Source organism: Mauremys reevesii, linkage group 5, assembly GCF_016161935.1.
Source record: "Mauremys reevesii isolate NIE-2019 linkage group 5, ASM1616193v1, whole genome shotgun sequence".
NCBI classification, from domain to species: Eukaryota; Metazoa; Chordata; order Testudines; family Geoemydidae; genus Mauremys; species Mauremys reevesii.
In genome coordinates this window covers 86,278,952-86,296,974 of record NC_052627.1, presented here as the reverse complement: position 1 = coordinate 86,296,974, position 18,023 = coordinate 86,278,952, and the positions used below count along the sequence as shown (strand labels likewise).

The 18,023-nt window shown below is 37.6% G+C and overlaps 1 protein-coding gene across 7 annotated transcripts in view; it reads right to left on the bottom strand.

The window, feature by feature from the left end:
- SGCZ (sarcoglycan zeta) overlaps positions 1–18,023 on the bottom strand; it is a 491,213-nt gene that overhangs the window by 34,477 nt on the left and 438,713 nt on the right. For all 7 annotated transcript variants that reach the window (XM_039542317.1, XM_039542313.1, XM_039542316.1 and 4 more), the window contains one exon: positions 866–938. In XM_039542317.1, coding sequence (XP_039398251.1) covers positions 866–938 — 73 coding nt within the window. The remainder of the gene's footprint in view (positions 1–865; positions 939–18,023) is intronic.

Below are 18,023 nucleotides of genomic sequence, written 5' to 3'. Positions count from 1 at the left end.
GAAGAGTTGCAGTAAACTTTGATGTAAGTAAAACTAGGAAAGATCACAAAAAATCCTTAGATTCTAGTATGATTGTTTGTTTCACATTTAAATTTCATCTTTCCATCATTTAGTGTAAATTAATACCTACCACTGAAATAACATGCAAACTTTATGAAAAGGCTTCCATTGGCAAGTCATTCTAAATTACCTTTTTCTTGGTCTTATAGACTCTTTAGTAAACTTTAGATTTTGTCCTTTTACAATTTACTTATGCATACACATCCATATACACATACAACCATCTCAGAATGACTTTGAATACATTTTGAGAGGTAGACTGGCTTACTTAAAAATCAATTCCTAAAGAAAAAAAACAACCCTTTAAAAAACCCACAGAAGTATTGTATGAAGGACAAACCTGAGGCTGTTTACTTTCTGTTGACATTTTAGCTTTTATCTCCTGCAATAGCTCATAAACAAACAAGACCTGGGCTTCACACTGCTAGACAGCACTGTATTAAACTGGCCTTTAAAAAAAAAAAAAAAAAAAAAAAAAAAAAGGTTGTTCCAAAAAGTATAGTGTGTGTACAAACCCCAAACTCGATGATTTAGATTAGTTTGGCACTGGAGAAAGTTACATTATAAAAAGTAACGGAGTGTGCATATCATTTGTGATAAAGGATATTTTTCTCTCTGACTGTGGTATCATCTGTTGTGAAGTCTGTGGGTGTTTTAGATAGATGAGGAACAGGTCAATAGAATATATATAAATGAATGACCTAAATGATATAGATTACTTTATAAATAAAAAATAAAAATCAAGATATCTTAATTGGTGTTGGGAAAAAATAAATTTTAAACAACTCTTTTAACAAACACCTACTTGAGGTCTTGGGAAGGTTCTGCTCTGATATGGGGTGTCTCCACAGAGTGCCCAAACACTGCCCCTTCTGTGCCTAAAATAAATACATAAATAAAATACAGTACAATTATACTGGAAAACAAAAACACATTCAATTCTAGAACGATCGACATTCTAGGGCAAAATACTTGGTTGATTCATTTGTTTATGCTTCTGCATCTCATTATCAATAGGCTTTCTTCAGATTCAACTTTTTTAGCATTAAAGAAAACGTTATTGCTTATGCCAAAATCTGTATTGAGAGTACTAGAAATTGCAGTCATCTATATATCCATAGAAGGACGTTAACATAAATAATGGAATTCCAAACTTTCCAGCACTTGTGTGCCCATCTCAACGCTTTTGGAGAAATCATATTAAAGGTCAACATTTTAAAAAAGATAAAGAACATAAGTTTGAATAACAAAAAACTATGGTCAAACTTTCAGAAGTGTCCAGTAATTTTGTGTGCCTCAGATTTTATGTGTCTAGCTTGAGATATCTTGTACCTGGTCTTCAATGGTTTTGAAAATGCACAGCTCCCTTATTCTTCTGAAGATACCAACTATTTTGAATCTCATTACCCTTTTCACGACTTACATTCCCTTGCCAGGAGACACTGGCTCACTAATTTACTGATGACAACATTTCTGAAATGGCCACTAATTCTGAAAGCCTCATTTTTGGGTGTCCAACAAGAGACACCCTGGTGTGTGTTGCTGAGCACCCAAAAACTGAGGCATACAGAATAAAGTGAATATTTCTGAAGACTCAATTTATATAAGCATCTATAATTTCAGATGCTTATACAAAGCTTAACTAATAAGACTATTTTACCATTTTGAGTCAAAACTGGGTTTTTATGAAAAATGGGGTTTAATTAAATGAAAATTTTCACAAAAAGAATCTACTTTCCATGAAAACATCTTGACTTTTCATTTAAAACTGAGAAAAAGAAAAACTTTTGGTTTTCAAACAAAATTTTTCTTTTGCAACAAAAAGCAGAAAGTTTCTGACAGCATTTTCCCCTCACAGTTTTTTGACTAGTTCTTTTAACTGACAAGCTTAAATAATACTCTGATCTGTTCCCAAATGAGTTGATCTTTCCTATACTTAATCTTCTATCGGTCTAGACTGTGGATATAAACTATGCACAGGCAGCCTGACCAAGAGTCTGGGAGTGGGTTCTTTATTTGGAGTGCCCGTCACATTTCTAAGTGCAAGGAGTGGCAGCAGATAGGCATAATTGACTCTTGCTGCAGAATAAGTCACTCAGCTTGGTCTCTGGAGAACAGACCCACACCAGACTAGGCTGGGTGTTTCTTGTGCACATGCTCAGGCCATATGAGAGACTGGGAAGGAATTTCTCCGCCGGTTAGATGAGCAAAACCTCTGGGCTTTTTTGACATTTCTCTGCAGCGTGTTTGTGTGGATCGCTTGCCAGGATTATCTGGGTACCTCTCATTTAATCATTTCCCTGCCAATGCAGAAGCCTCAGGTACTGATGAACCTCAGTCCTTCCTATTCTGTGACTGTGGCACATAATTTCCATAGTTTCCTGTGGGTCTCATTTACTTTTGGTCTCATTTCCATTGCCAGGTGTAGTGTGTGGTTACTTGGTGGTGTTGGTGGTCTTTGATATGCAGGAAGTTAGATTAGATGATCTAGCGGTTGCTTCTGGCCTTAAACTCTATGACTCTAGGAGTGTAATGTACCTCTACAATTAATAGGGGATCAAGGATGGAGAAACAAGCAGACTGATTGGCTGTCTCTAGAAAAGAACCTGCTGCTGAAGGCAAGATATGGTGGTTGCTACAGGGTTGGTCCTGAAGCAAACATTTTCAATCATCTAAAACGATCATGTGTTTACACAAAAGGTTCAGATTTGTTTGAGATTTGAGGGAATGTTCAGTGAAATCTTTATTTTATCCAAACTAGTTTTCCCATCTCAGATAATTAATAATTTCAAAACAAAGATGCAAAATTTGACAATTTTTTCCACTATAAGCCTTTCTTTAAAACATACTGAAGAAATTTTGTATCATTTAATAAACATCCCATTAAAGCAAAAAAGGCTGTTTGCAAGGTGGGAATAATCAGGAATGTAATAAGAAGGCTAAGAGGACAGATACTGACTCTCAGACAAAAGTTTCATAAAACTGGTATTATTCTTGACACAGAGACACATATAACAGCCATTTATATGAGTAACTTTATGTATTTTAGTAGATAGCAATTCCAAACATATATTGTTAGACATTCAGAAGATTAGGCCTTTTTTTGAGAATATACTGATATCTATTTTTGTTTATTGCCTTTGTATTAGAGCCATATTTTATTTTTGTTAACCATTCTCTCTACAAATTTTCTATCATTGTTACTAAATCAACAGCCATGTGTCTGTAAGCTCTCTCTCCCTCCTTTTTAAGATGGAATAGTGGACTCTGTGTAATAAAAACAGATTCGATGTTATGCCATAGAGATGTCCTCACTAGACCACTGACAATAAAAGGGAAAAGAAATACATGAAATTAATACATTTCCACTTACCCTATATTACTAGAAATAGGGCTGAGGAGAATGTCCAATATCCTAATGCCTGATCATTAAATCTTCTAGGATTAAATACTGTATTTTAAATTGTTTCTGATATTTCTTTATTTTTGACCACTACTCTTTTGTATTTACCTACATAAACACAGCTTTTTACGAATCTTATTAAATAATTGTAGAGATACAACGAACAGTACAGATACATCACTCTAGATGTAACAATATTTTAAACACTTTGCTGAACTAAACTATGATAAGATTAAGAAAACAGCTCTAGCCAGCAGATTAAAGAACAAAGAGAACTGAAATGGGATGCTACATTATTTTAACATTTTGCAATGATAGAGGGAAAATGTCCTCAACTTGAAGCCTCAGTTAAAACTGAAGGATGGTGTTGATTTCCTTGGCTAAAAATGATGGTAGTTATTCTTCTTCTAAAAGCTGCTTGCACAGGAGTTTTTTCTGAAATGGTTGATGCTACTATGGTTAACAGAGAGAGGGGACGTAGGGAGGTCTAATGGGCTGTAATAGCAGCAGGTATCGATATGCCTGAGATAGCTTTAATCTTGCTAGCTTGGGTACTGACAGTGTAGCCACAGCAGACCTCAGCATGGATTAAAGCTCTAGGCTTTCATCTCCAGAGACGTAAATGTTGTAAATCATTATTTAGGTCACAGTGAAAACCAGTTTGGTGGATTCATCGCAGCTGCTATTTTTTTTTTAAATGTTACAAAAAATAATTAATGGGACAAATCCACTCTGAACCACCAAACCCAGCTGACTACTGTAGAGATCTATAGGAAAGGTGAGGGAGAAATCTTCCTTCAACACCACAGAACATGAACAACACTGCATTATGGAATCTACTTTCTTGTTTGGAGTAACCTTTGCAAGCCTAGTACTGTCAGCAGACAGGGATGAGGGGAAGAGACGGACTGGAGCATCTGCATAGTGATAACTTCTCCAGCTATACCCTTATGCTGCCTTGCTCTCAAAACCTAAATCCTGCCTCCACATGTAGTGCCATGAAAGGAACTCTTGTGGAGCTGGATTCCTTGCCACAAAGAGGGTGCTCCCTACATATCCTCAGCTCCTCCCCACATCCTGGCCAGCAAAGCTGCACACATTTCACATCCAAGGGGCCTTCTGCAGCTGTGAAGGTGGGAACAAGACGTGAACTCATCAGAAAATTGTGTACAGTTTAGAACAACCATCAGTCTCTACCTATGGGAGGTCCAAAATTATAGTAGCAGAGGTGGTGGGAAGTCAAGATTGAGGTGCTTAGGGGAAGCTTGAACAAACCATCTCCATACCAAGGGCCATACTTTACTCATATTCTATTGTGCAAAGCTATCACAGACAATTCTGTGCAAAGAACAAGAATAGAACACTGGCTCAAAGGCAACATTCATAATTTTTCAATTTCATGAGTACTTTTGCTTATGAATTGAGATCCTCCTCCCCCATAATACAGATTTGTTAAAAGGCAAATCCATTACACAATCAGAGAACTTTAACATGAAGACAACTAAACCAAGCAGATTTTAAATTTTAGCACTGGGGACTAAATAGAATCCTTAAAGACACAACTAACGTTCAAAGACGGATGTGTTTTCTTTTACCTTCAGGAACATAATCCCACATACCTTTCTTCTCTCTCTCTCTCTCATAAAACTAGTTATACTTTACTTTTTTGAAACAAGTTCTTGATCCTCAGAAATGTGTCATTCTGCTCACCAGGGAAATACAAGTACATATTCCTTACTCCCTAGCGGAAGAGATGTGATCACATATATATTATCTTGTTTTTAGCAAGAGGTGAAAAAGATCAGTCCTTCAAAATCTACTGATATACCTCCCATGATAAAAAAACAAGATTAAGAAAAACTCAAAGAACTAGCATAACAACTACAAATACCTTATTACCAGAAGCTAAAAAGAAGAGGAGAGTGATTAAGGGATGTATTGTATAAAGCTATCATGTTTTAGGTATCTTTTCTCTCATCCATGTGTATGGGGAATGTTCGGTGGATAACTCCTATTAGTATTATAGGAACTATATGTAAGCCCCTCCAGTCATTGATGGCTCCTATCTACACCCTTTACTATAAAATGACACTAGAAATGTGTGTGCCTATGAATATTACATGCTTTATCATAAATCATATCTATAATGTAAAAGTCTGATTGGTTTTCTGAAGATAAATTGGGATAAATAGGAAGAAACATACCCTTTATTTCTTATATTCTGAAGATTTGTCCTCAAGAATAAACCAAAGGATATTTTAGTGCTACTTGTTTTACTCAGAGATAAAATATGTGTCTTGTTTTAATGTATTGTGAAAGCTGCTTTATCTGGTACCCAAGGCTCACAAGAACTGACAATATGAATGAGTGAGTTAAAAAATGATGAAAATTTAAATGTCACACAGAGAAAAGTTCTTCATCAGGATAAGGGAGGTCCTTTTAAAATTTCCTAAAGTTAATTCAAAATAAGGATTATTTTGTGTCTCAGTGACTGAAACTTGACAGGAATGAATCTCTCTGGAAAGAGATGCAAATCTAATGAAAATCCAAGAAAATCGATAAACTTATCGAATGGTAACCAAGATTTACACTGAGAATGAAAATCTTGGCAGAGATTAATCTATATAAAAACTAGAACCTTTTAGCCCTTTCAAGTATACTGCAAAGTGATGTAGTTAGGGTACTGAATTCAATGGAACATGACAGAGAATGGATAACAATAAAAAGTGAACCTTTCAGAGGAAATAAAATAGAGAGGGCACTGACTAAGGTGCAAAGGAGGTAAAAGCAAAATCACAAGTATGAGTGGAATTACTGTCAACTCCAGCTCTGGAAGAGAATGAGTTAATAACACAACAGACTTCATTTAGAAAAAAAGCATCCCCCCTCCCAACAGCCTAATGGACAATACGGATAATCTACACAGAAACATTGAAAGAAGTTAAAGCAACCTGAGGCAGAATGGATGTAAGGAAAGAAATCCCCAGTATACATTGAGATGGCAGGTTTTTAAAAGAGATTTCTCTGACAGAGAGCACAGCACAAATCATATTAATCCTAATTCAGTACAAGCAAGATCTAGTCATGCATTCCCAAATTGTATTCCCCTGAAGCTATGGAAACTGAAAATGTATACTTAGACTGACTGGTGTAAACTACTTACTTCTGCTCAATTTACTACTTACTGATTTGCAGCTTTTGGAGAATGACAAGTTTCATTAATACATCTGGAAATATAAAGTTGATGTTTGGTAGTGGATGATATTATCTCATTCATGTTCTCATGGAGAAAAGCTGTTGGTTGATTTAGGCATAACCAGCAAACTATGGCTCATTAGTTCTCAAAAGAAGTTTGGTGGCATTCAGTGCCTTACTAGTAGGCTAGCAATTAAAGGTCCAGATTCTGCATTATTGATTTCCCTGTGAATATTGTATAAGAACCAGATTAAAGAACAGTGAAATTATTACTTTTAAAGGTTTATGAATGAAAATAATCCAAGAGCACTGTGCCATTTGATAAAACTAAATCAGGATTGAGTGAGATAAAACAACTAGTTCTAGAAGAAGTTGTTGCAGAAGCATTGATCAATACAAAAAGTAAGTAAGTTCTTGACCTGATGGCGTACCAGCAGAAGTATGGAAGTGCAAGTAAGCATGAATATATTGGCACAACTGTTTAATTTCATCATGATGCCTGAGAAGATGCCTGATTTGTGGAGAAAATGCACATTAGTACCAATATTTAAAAGAAAAAAAGACAAACAAGACTGTGGTAACTATTGCAGCATTAAACTCATGAGCCACACAATGAAGATCCGGGAGGAAGTTATTGGTAAGATACTGTGAAGAGAAATAAAGATTAGTGGCAATCAGTTTGGATTTGTGTCAGGCAAGTGAACAATGGATGCTATCTTTGCATTAGGATTGCTTGTGGAAAAAGATAGCAAAAACAAGAGAACCCTGCACATAGCATTCATTGATCCTGAAATGTCATACGACCATGTCCTGAGAGAAGTCATCTGGTGGTGTATGACAATGAAACAGCAAAGAATCCTGTGGCACCTTATAGACTAACAGACGTTTTGCAGCATGAGCTTTCGTGGGTGAATACCCACTTCATCGGATGCAAGAGCTCTTGCATCCGACGAAGTGGGTATTCACCCACGAAAGCTCATGCTGCAAAACGTCTGTTAGTCTATAAGGTGCCACAGGATTCTTTGCTGCTTTTACAGAACCAGACTAACACGGCTACCTCTGTGATACTTGACAATGAAACAGATACCCAAAGACTATATCAGATTAATCCAGGACATTCTTGAGTGTGCTGTTACCACAGTTAAAAGGTCACATGGAGAAAATGAACACTTTCTAGCAAAAGTTTGTATACATCAAGGCTCGGCATTAAGTCCCTTTTTGTTCATGTTAGTGTTTATGTACTTACAGAAAACATCCAGGATGCATCCTTTTTGCAGATGATGTAGTGTTCATGGGGGAGAGAAAAGAGGGTGTGGAAGAAGATTTTGAGCCACAGAGGTGCACATTGCATGAAAATCAGAAGAAATAAAACAGAGCATATGATCTGTAGATTTCATGATATCTTGCAGGAAGACATGAGGCCAGTCAATACCGAAGGTACAGAAGTTTAAGTATGATAGTTCAGGATAATGATGAACTCCATGATGAATTTATAAGAGAACAGGAAAGATGGACCAAATGGAACAAAGTGAGTAGAGTGATCTGTCATAGCAGAATACCTATCAAATTAAAAACTAAAATCTACAAGATGGTAATTAGGCTGCACTTTTGTATGGCCCCAAATTCTGGACACTGAGGAAGAGACAGGAGATGAAAATGGGAAGATAAATGCTTGGAGTTACAAAAATGGACCATTTTGGAATGAACAAATCAGTAAAGATGGTATCAATCAGAGAAGCTGAGGGAATCCAGGCTTAAATGTTTTGGGCACGTGAAAAAAAGATTGGAAGAATATATAGAAAAATAAGTTATCAAACTTAGAAATGGAGGGTGAGAGAAGGGTTGGAAGAACCAAAGCTACCTGAACAGATATCATACAAAAGGACTAGATTAGCTGCGGCGTTTCCAAAGAACTGCTTCAAGACAGACTGGAACGGAGAATGACTCAAAGAGCTGACCCCCTAGAGATGGGACAAAGGTTAGACCAAGACGACACTGGATTTTGTGTGTGAAAAGAATGCAGGATTACACTTAAAGTAAATGAAAACAGGAACCTGAAAGCTGGTTAAATTATTCATTGTGAATAAAGGGCTAGATACTGGCACTGTCCTGCCTGCTTTCCACTTGTTTTGCACCACAGAGCATACTGAAAGATGGCTTAATTGGACACTAGCAGATTCTCCTAAAATAGGAAGGGAGGTTGTGATGCGCTGAAGAGTGCCATCCTCTCCGGCTGTGAACTTGTTCTAGGCTTTCCGAAAATATTAAAAAGGACACATGGCAATGGTTTTCCAGACCCTAAAGGCCAGCCTTGTCACAATCTTGTCAGAGTCTGTAAGGAAAGTCAGAATAACTTGTGATCTTTAGGTATCAGTGACAGACTTTCAGTCCTAGTGAACAATGCATCAGTTACATTCTCATAACTATCATCTTAAGGAAGAGAGCTAGAAACTTACTTTTAAAAAAGGTGAGATTCTCCTTTACTTTTTTAGCTCTCCCAAATTAGAGGAGATCCTTAAAAAGGGCTGTTCTGATACATTATCTGTAGTTATCTATGAATGAAACTGGCACATACAAGGAAAAATAGATTTCCCAAGTTTAATGTCAGAGGGGACCAATAAATTTCACCCTATTATCCCTGCGTTGAGCCCAATAATTTCTGTCAGACCAAAACATAACTTTCAGAAAGTCATCCAATCTTGCTCTGAAGGCATCAAAAGAGGGAGAATCTACCACTTCCATTGGTAAGAGAACTTTATGAAATGCTAGTCTTGTGTATATATTAGGATGTAGTACCAGTTTGTCCTATTGAGTTTAAAGGAAAGGCTGTAATATCTTCGTTATGGTGGAAGCTTGACATTTAATTCAAAGAGTTTGTAACAGGTAAAAGTATCCACAGTCTAACTTTCAAAGAGAAATAGGAGTAATTAATCAGGATTGCTTTGCCATTGCAAGGACCTTGAAATTACAGGCTTTATGCTCTAAAAGGTTTAATTAAGATAGAAAAGCTTAATAATTTTTGTACTCTTTGTTGAGAGTTAACCTTATTTGTCACTCTCTCCATAGGATCAGGCATTCTCCTATGGACTATAACATGTGAAGGCTTGATTAATGCTACCTCAAACACAGGAATATGCAACCAATCAGAAACAGTACATCAAGGCATCATTTAAGAACACATTCATTTGACTTAGTATTTAAAAAAAAGAAAAGAAAAAAGTGAGCTATTTTTATTATGAGTTTAAGGCAAAAGTAAAGTGCAGCTTGTGGACCAAATGCAGCTTGTACAGCCCTACAGAAAATGTCACCATTGCCTTTATTTTGATACAGGATCCAGCACAAAATTCAGTCAGCCTGCTTAGATCAAGTCTGCATGCTGGAATCAGCAGTTTCTACAGGTTGCACTTGCCTAGTAAAAATTAGTTAAACTGCACCATTTTATACAAATAAGGTTGTGGTGATTCCTCAGCCTCATGGACAGTAGACAGTGTAACCCCCTAAGTGGCCAAAATTTAAATGACTAATTTTAAGTTTTGCGTGACCAGCAGGCATATCATCATTAGGGGCTTCATTATGCCTATGATCCATATTTGATATTTTTTCTCCTATTAATAATAAACCATGAGCGAGGTCATTAAGTCCACCCCTTCCTATGAGGCAGGACCAAGTAAACCTGAACCATCACTAACAAATGTTTGTCCAACCTGTTCTTAAATCTCCAGTGATGTGTATTCCACAACTTGCCTTAGAAGTCTATTCCAGAGTTTAACTACCATTACAGTTACAAAGATTTTCCTAACATCTAACCTAAATCTCCCTTGCTGCAGATTAAGCCATTTACTTCTTGTCCTCTCTCCAGTGGACATAGAGAACATTTGATCACCCTCCTCTTTATAATAGTTCTTAACATATTTAAAGGCTGTTATTAGGTCTTTCTTCTGTTCTTTTTTTCCATCAAGACTAAACTTGCCAAGTTTTTTAAATTTTTCCTCATAGGACAGGTTTTCTAAACTTTTTATCATTTTTGATGCTGTCCTCTGGACTCTCTCCAATTTGTCCATATCTTTCCTAAAGTGTGGTACTCAGAAATGAACACAGTACTCCAGCTGAGGCCTCACCAATATGAAGTACAGTTGGCCAATTACCTCCCATGTCTTACATGACACTCCTTTTAATACACTTCAGAATATTTCCCTTTTTCACAACTGCATCATGTTGTTGACTCATTAAATTTCTGATCCACTATAACCCCAGACTCTTTTCAACAGTAGCCTGTTAGTCCCATTTTTGTAGTTGTGCATTTGATTTTTTCCCCCGTAAGTGTAATACTTCTCACTTGTCTTTATTGAATTTCATCTTGTTGATTTCAGACCAATTCTCGAATTTGTCAAGCCCATTTTGAATTCTAATCTTGTTCTCTAAAGTGCTCGTAGCCCCTCCCAGCATGGTGTCATCTCCAAATTTTATAAGCATGCTCTCCACTCCACTATCCAAGTCATTAATGAAAATATTTCATACAGGGCACTAGATCTATCTTCCAAGTTTGACTGCAAACCATTGATAACTGCTATTTGAGTATGGTCTTTCAAATAGTTGTGCACTGACCTTATAATAATTTAATCTAGACTACATTTCTCTAGTTTGCTTATGAGAATGTCATGTGGAACTGTGTCAAAAGTGTTACTAAAACCAAGATACATTACATCTACTACTTCCCCTATCCACCAGGCTAGTAATCCTGTTAAAGAAATTAGGTTGGTTTGGCATGATTTATTCTTGACCAATCCATGCTGTCCATTTCTTATTACCCTACAATCCTCTAGAAAGTGGTGTGGGCCGAGGGACGTACTGGGGGACATACTGGCCGCCGCTTCCAGCAGCTCCCATTGGCCTGGAGCAGCAAACTGCGGCCACTGGGAGCTGCGATCGGCCGGACCTGCGGACATGGCAGGTAAACAAACCGGCCCCTACTCACCAGGGGCTTTCCCTGCACAAGCGGCAGAACAAGTTTGGGAACCACTCCATTACAAAATGATGGTTTAATAATTTGTTCCAGTATCTTTACAGGTATGAAAGTTAGGCTGAGTGGTCTATAATTCCCCAGGTACTTGCAGTTCCCCTTTTTAATATCAGGTACTGTTTGATTTTCTTCAGGTCTCTGGGACATTGCCCAGCCTCCATGAGTTGTCAAAAAATACTTGCTCATGCTTCAGAGATTGCTTCAGTTAGTTCCTTAAGTATCCTAGGCTGAATTTAATCAGGTCCTGGTGATTTGAATACATCCAGCTTATCTGAATATTCTTTCACCAGTTCTTTAGTGAAGACTAAAGAAAAATAGGTATTAAACTGCTCAAACATCTTAGCTCCCCTTTCCCACTAAGTAGAGGACATACACTTTCCTTTATCTTTCTCTTGATTCTAATGTATTTAAGGACCCTCTTCTTATTAACTTGCATGCCCCTTGCTAGATGTAACTCATTTTGTCCCTACATGTTTTTGCTATTCTTTTGTACTCCTTAGCAAATTTGTCCATGTTTCTACTTCTTTTAGGATTCCTTTTTGATTTTCAGGTTTTTAAAGAGCTCCCAATGGAGCCATATTAGCTTCTTACTATTCTTCCTTTATTTTCTTTACACTGAGGGCTGGTCTACACTACTGTGGTAAATCGATCTAACTTACGCAACTTCAGTTACGTGAATAACGTAACTGAAGTTGACGTACTTAGATCCACTTACCACGGTGTCTACACTGAGCTGTGTCAATGGGAGAGCATCTCTCATCGATTTCCTTTACACTTCTTGGGGAGGTGAAGTACACAAATTGATGGGAGAGTGCTCTCCCATCGATTTAGGGTGTCTTCACCAGACCGGCTAAATTGACACTCACTGCATTGATGGCAGAAGTGCGGATCTACGGCTAAGTGTAGACATGCCCTGAGATAGTTTGCAGTTGTGTCTTTAATATTGTTTCCTTGAGAGACTACCAGCTCTCCTGAACTTCTTTATCTCTTCGATTTTCTGCCCATGGGATATTACCTACCAGTTCTGAGTTTGTTAAAGTCTGCTTTTGAAGTCCACTGTCCATATTCTGCTGCTCTCATGCTGACCTTTCCTCAGATTTCATGATCACTTTGACCTAAATTGCTTTCCACCTTCAGATTCACAACCAATTCTTCCCTGTTGGTCACAATGGGGTCCATGTCTCCTATCAGTTCTCCTTCCTAGAACAGCATCCCATTGTGGAGGAATCCAAAACCCTCCTATCAACACCATTTGTGCAACCATGCATTCATCTCCAGGCTGTGAGAATCCCTGTCTGGGCCTTTACCCTTAATTGAGAGGATGAACAAGACCACCACCTGCACTTGCAACTTCTTCTCCCTTGCTCCCAGAGCTCTGTAGTCACTGCTGACCAGCTCATGGTCATACCTGGCAGTATCATTAGTGCTCACATGGATGAACAGGATGGGGTAGTGGTCAGATGGATGCATGAGCCTTGGCAACCTTTCGGTCATGTCTTGGATTCGGGCTCCACGCAGGCAGCACAGCTACTTGGACATCATGGTCAGGTTGGCGGCTGGATGGCTCTGTTCCCAACAGAAGAGAGTCCCTGACCACCAGCATCCTATTCTTACTCTTTTTGGTTAAAGTGGCTGTGAGCTTTCAGCCTTTGGGACATGTGGCACCACCTCCACAGCCAATGGTGTCTGCTCCTCACTTCCTGCTGCCAGTACAGCATACCAGTTCTTGACCATGATTGATAGGGCATTTGTATTTTTGTAATTATTGTACATGTTCCTGCTGCAGTATAAAAATGGGCACAGAAATAATACTATCTGGATGAAAAACTATTAAATCAAGATTTGTAAATAAAGCTTTTTAAAAATCACACTCACGTTTAATATTTCTATTAACTGTGAGTGAAGTTAAAAAATCTGTAAGAATTTACTAAACACAGGATTTTTAAAAATCATTTTCATAATACATTATTTTTCCCTAGGATATGTAGCATATGGATATATACAAAAATAAAAATGATTAAGTATGATATTTTCTGCTTGAATTGGTACAGTCTTCCTGAAAAGTTTAAAGAGCCAGATACATGGTTAGACTTGCACCTTACCTTTAGAATTCAAATGAAGCAACTCCAGAAAAAGGCATGGGTTTCTTTTCTTAAATAAATGTTGTAGCCCAAATTCAGTCCTTTCTTACCCTGACGCAAACTGTTCTTGGTTTATACTAGTGCAAGAGCCGAATTTGGCCCTGTCTGTCTTTTCAACAGCAATCATTGCAGAGTAATGTCAGGATTTAGGATTACACCAGCATGGTCTATGGTTATGCATTTCAGATTAGTCTTTAAAGAACTGATACTCTATTTTTAAGGTTAACATGTTATCCAAAATACATTAAAATCCTTAATGAATAAGTACATACTTATCAAAAATATCTACAAATGAATATAATATTCTATGAGGATTTAAATAACAATACTATATATACACACATTACATGTGAGTGCATGCCAGTAAAGAATATTGGGAAACTCCCATTTAATGACAGCCATATAAACCCACGTAAGGCTTTATGTGGCCACCCATGCTGCTGAGAGACTATCCTGCAGCTGGGATCTCAGGACTGGAATGACATCTGGGGAGTACTTGGTATGGTTGCTGCCTCCCCTAAATTTCTAACAGAGCATGGGTTCTTCTCTGGCTGCCTAACACTCCATCACCCGGGAAAAAATTCAAAGGCCTAAGGTGGCCCAAATCACCCTCCATAGCTGTCATATTCCAGAAGGACCCCATATAGTTTGAGGTAACAGAGCACTTTGAGCCCCAGTTTCTCTCTTCATCACAATCAGAAGGCTGATGGAAAGAAGGCTCCTCTCTAACCAACATAAATGAAGCACTCACACTTGATCAGAGGCAGGACCTCATTTTCAAAAACAAAAACCTATGCCGTACACCTTTCCATTCTCTCTCCTCTTTGTTAATGTCACACAAAAGCAACTACAGTAACAACTGCACTGTATTTAGCCCAACTTGGGATGGATGGCAGTGATAGCAAAGATGGTACTAGGACATGGATTGGGGGACTAGGAAGGAAGTGTATTCCAAGACTACTATACAGTTTTGATACTATGCAGCAAGTGCTTTTGTTTCTCCAGTTTCCTCCTCTGACCATTCTGAAAAGGTCATATGGGTGAGAGATGTATCTGTATGACACAGATGGATTCTGTCTGGTCTGCTGCATAGGGCCCTGGAGAAGGAGAACATAGTCTTTTTTTTTTTTAAATAAGTGCCTAAATTTATATTCCTAAATCCACATTTAGAGGTCTAAATAAATGGCTTGACTTTCAGAAATGCTGAGCACGCAGCAAGTGATCAGGAGTTGCTAGGTGCTTAGCCCTTTGGAAAATCAGCCCACTGATTTTCATGTCTAAATAGGGACTTAGAAGCCTAACTTTAGGCACCTAGATTTCAGATGTCTTTGAAATTATCCAAGTTACCTTTTATTTTATAGCTGATTGATGCTATTTAAAGCGACTTATATAGGCTTGTGTTGCTATGTTCTTGATATGTTTTGCAGTAAGATCATCCACTGTGCTAGGGTGGCTGTCTCCTGAAGTCAGAAGAAATATGCATTGGGCAAGATTACACATGAATATGCAATTACTCATCTTTTTATTTATTTTAACAGTTACAAGGAGATGGGAAATACTCAATCTTAGATAAAGGTTTAATGATTGTTTTAAGATTCCCAAGTGAAAGCTCAGAGTTGATACTTATTTAGCTCTAGGGACATGTCATTTTCAGTTCTCTCGCTGACAATAAATTCTACTACAGTAATTATGGAGAATTTTAATTCCAGTTGTCCAGAGACTTGAACTACATATTTGATTGATTTTGAATGCTTTATTTTTCATAATTGTAATCATGTGAATATGCATACCTGCCTTCTCTTTTCAGTTTCAGTACATCTAAAGTAATGCATCTCATTCTCCATGGTGGCTTTACTTAAATAGTAAAAATAGGTAGTGTCCATCACGCTGAACAAATTTTATTCTGTTTACAATTCTATTTCTCTATATTCTCATACTGAACCAATCACCGTGCTAGCCACACGTCAAAAATAAACATCTTTCCTCTTCATTCTTCCCTCCAGAGGGTGAAGTTATATCGATGTGTACTTGTGGATGTTTGATTTTTGTCTGTAGCTAATCTGTGAAATTGGCATGTTCCTTTATGAGAAAGGGATGTCAAATAAATGATTTGGAAGTGAATGTGGTGAGGTTTGTGGTCATTCACAGGTTGTGTCGAGTGAATTCCACAACCTTGGCCTTGACCTGGAGGAAGCCCTGTCTCCCTCAAATGAGCCTGACATTTAAAAGTTAGATAGAGCCAATGTTCTTGAGAGTCAGTGTTCTAAGTCATGGGAGGTGGGGGTCCTGAGACTGTGGCAATCTTTAAGGAATACTAGAATCAGACCATTTAAAGCCCTGAAATTAAGGAGTGAGTCTAATCCTGATGTGAATTTCTATAAGAAGCCAGTGGAAGGAGTAGAGTACAGGAACTCTGATCTTGGGAAACAGTTTCCGAGGAGACATGCCACTACTGCATTTAGCTCCGGTTTTAGTGTTTTGAATTGAAGGGTGAGGTTTTCAAGGCCAAACAAATTACATTACAATAATCCACCTGGAAGGGATAAAAAAGGCAGTCAGATATGAAAAGTGTTTCTTGCAGATGCTAGAAATGTTTATTTCCTGGGGGTTCCCTTTTTGCTGTTCTCTTGGCTGATCTCAGTCTGTGGTGGAGAACTAGGAGAGTTAGCACAGAGTTTGCACCTAGCCAAGTCTTCGCAATTCAAGCTGTATTTGGAGTTTCATGAACAACAAGATCATGATTGGCATGATGCTTGTTGATGGAAGATCATGGCAAATGAGGGTTGAACACAAACATATAAGGAGACAAATAGGGTCCTGCTGATAAGTATTGAGGGTTTAAGACCGCTGTAAAGGTTAATAAGTATCTAATTAAAGGCTTTGAAATATAGAAATCATTGCCAGGATCAGTGTGGAATACTTATTTCTCCTTTCAAAATGCAATTCCTGAAGCTTTGCCAACACAAAAGTCAAAATCAGACCCTGCAATTTAGAAGTTTAACCTCTGAAACAGTCAAACTTAGATAATGAGATCCAACCCGGAAAGCTTTGGTAGAGACAAACAAGCATTCTTCTTACCTAGTTCTAAAGTGAGCCTCATGGTAAACAGAGACTGTGAAGGACTGTAGAGAAAAAACCTCTCAAGTGTTGATGAATCTCTTGCAAAGGAAGCTGCTGTCAGAGAATAGCAGAGTACTTCTGTTCCCTAATTTATAATTATTAAAGATTATCTGTGAAACCTATGTGCTGGTGTAGTAGTTGGAGTCTGCTGGATTACTTATTACTAATGAAGCAGTAGTACATGGGTTTATAGCACTGCAGGATGAAGCCACCCTAGGGCAATATTATCACCAATGTTTTAGAAATGTTATTATTGTGCCTATGTAGTGCTGCCACATAATCGAACACTGATTATATTTCATCAGTAGAGGGCAGTAATACACACACAAATTCTGGGAAGATGGTTGCATAAAAACAGGGTATTATGTACATGATTTTTTTTTTCAAAATGTCAGTCCACAATGCTTTCAAATAACTCAGAATACAAGAAGAAATAAAAAAAGATGAGAAAAGTCCTTAAATTTCCTTCCTAACAAAATGAAGAGGCATTGATATTACTTGCTTTGCTCCCTAATAGGCTAAATTAAATTGGAACAAAAATATTAGCAACTTAGATTACTGAAAGTCATAGATTTTATGCAAAAATGTGGAATAAATAAAAGCTATAGTATCAGTTCTTCAGAAGATTGTTAAGAAATTTCTATTTTGCTTTACCGTTAATTCTCTTGATTATTACCTACTCTGACGGCCTTTGTAGTCATGCTCTTCATAAATGTTCTGGCTTTGTGCACTGGAACTAAATTGCACAGTTGAATACAGCACATTCAAACCTGTCATTACTACAATGCAAAAGGGAAAGTGACTTATTTAGACATGTCCTAACTGTAGTTTAAAATGGAAATTCTGCAGCTGTGAGGGAAACGGTAAAATGTAGAACAGTAATTTTGTCACTTTAAAATATTCCCAACTCCAGCTCAGCATAACTGTGAAACAAGCCTTTTAATTTAGCAACAAAGTGGAAGCAGGTGTATTTTAAAGCAACTGCAGTGACTGGGAACCAGAAATGGCCACATCAGCCAGAATATTAGGAAGACCCCTTATGTGACCTTTATTCATCAAGGAAGGTGACCATGTTTACAGCAGT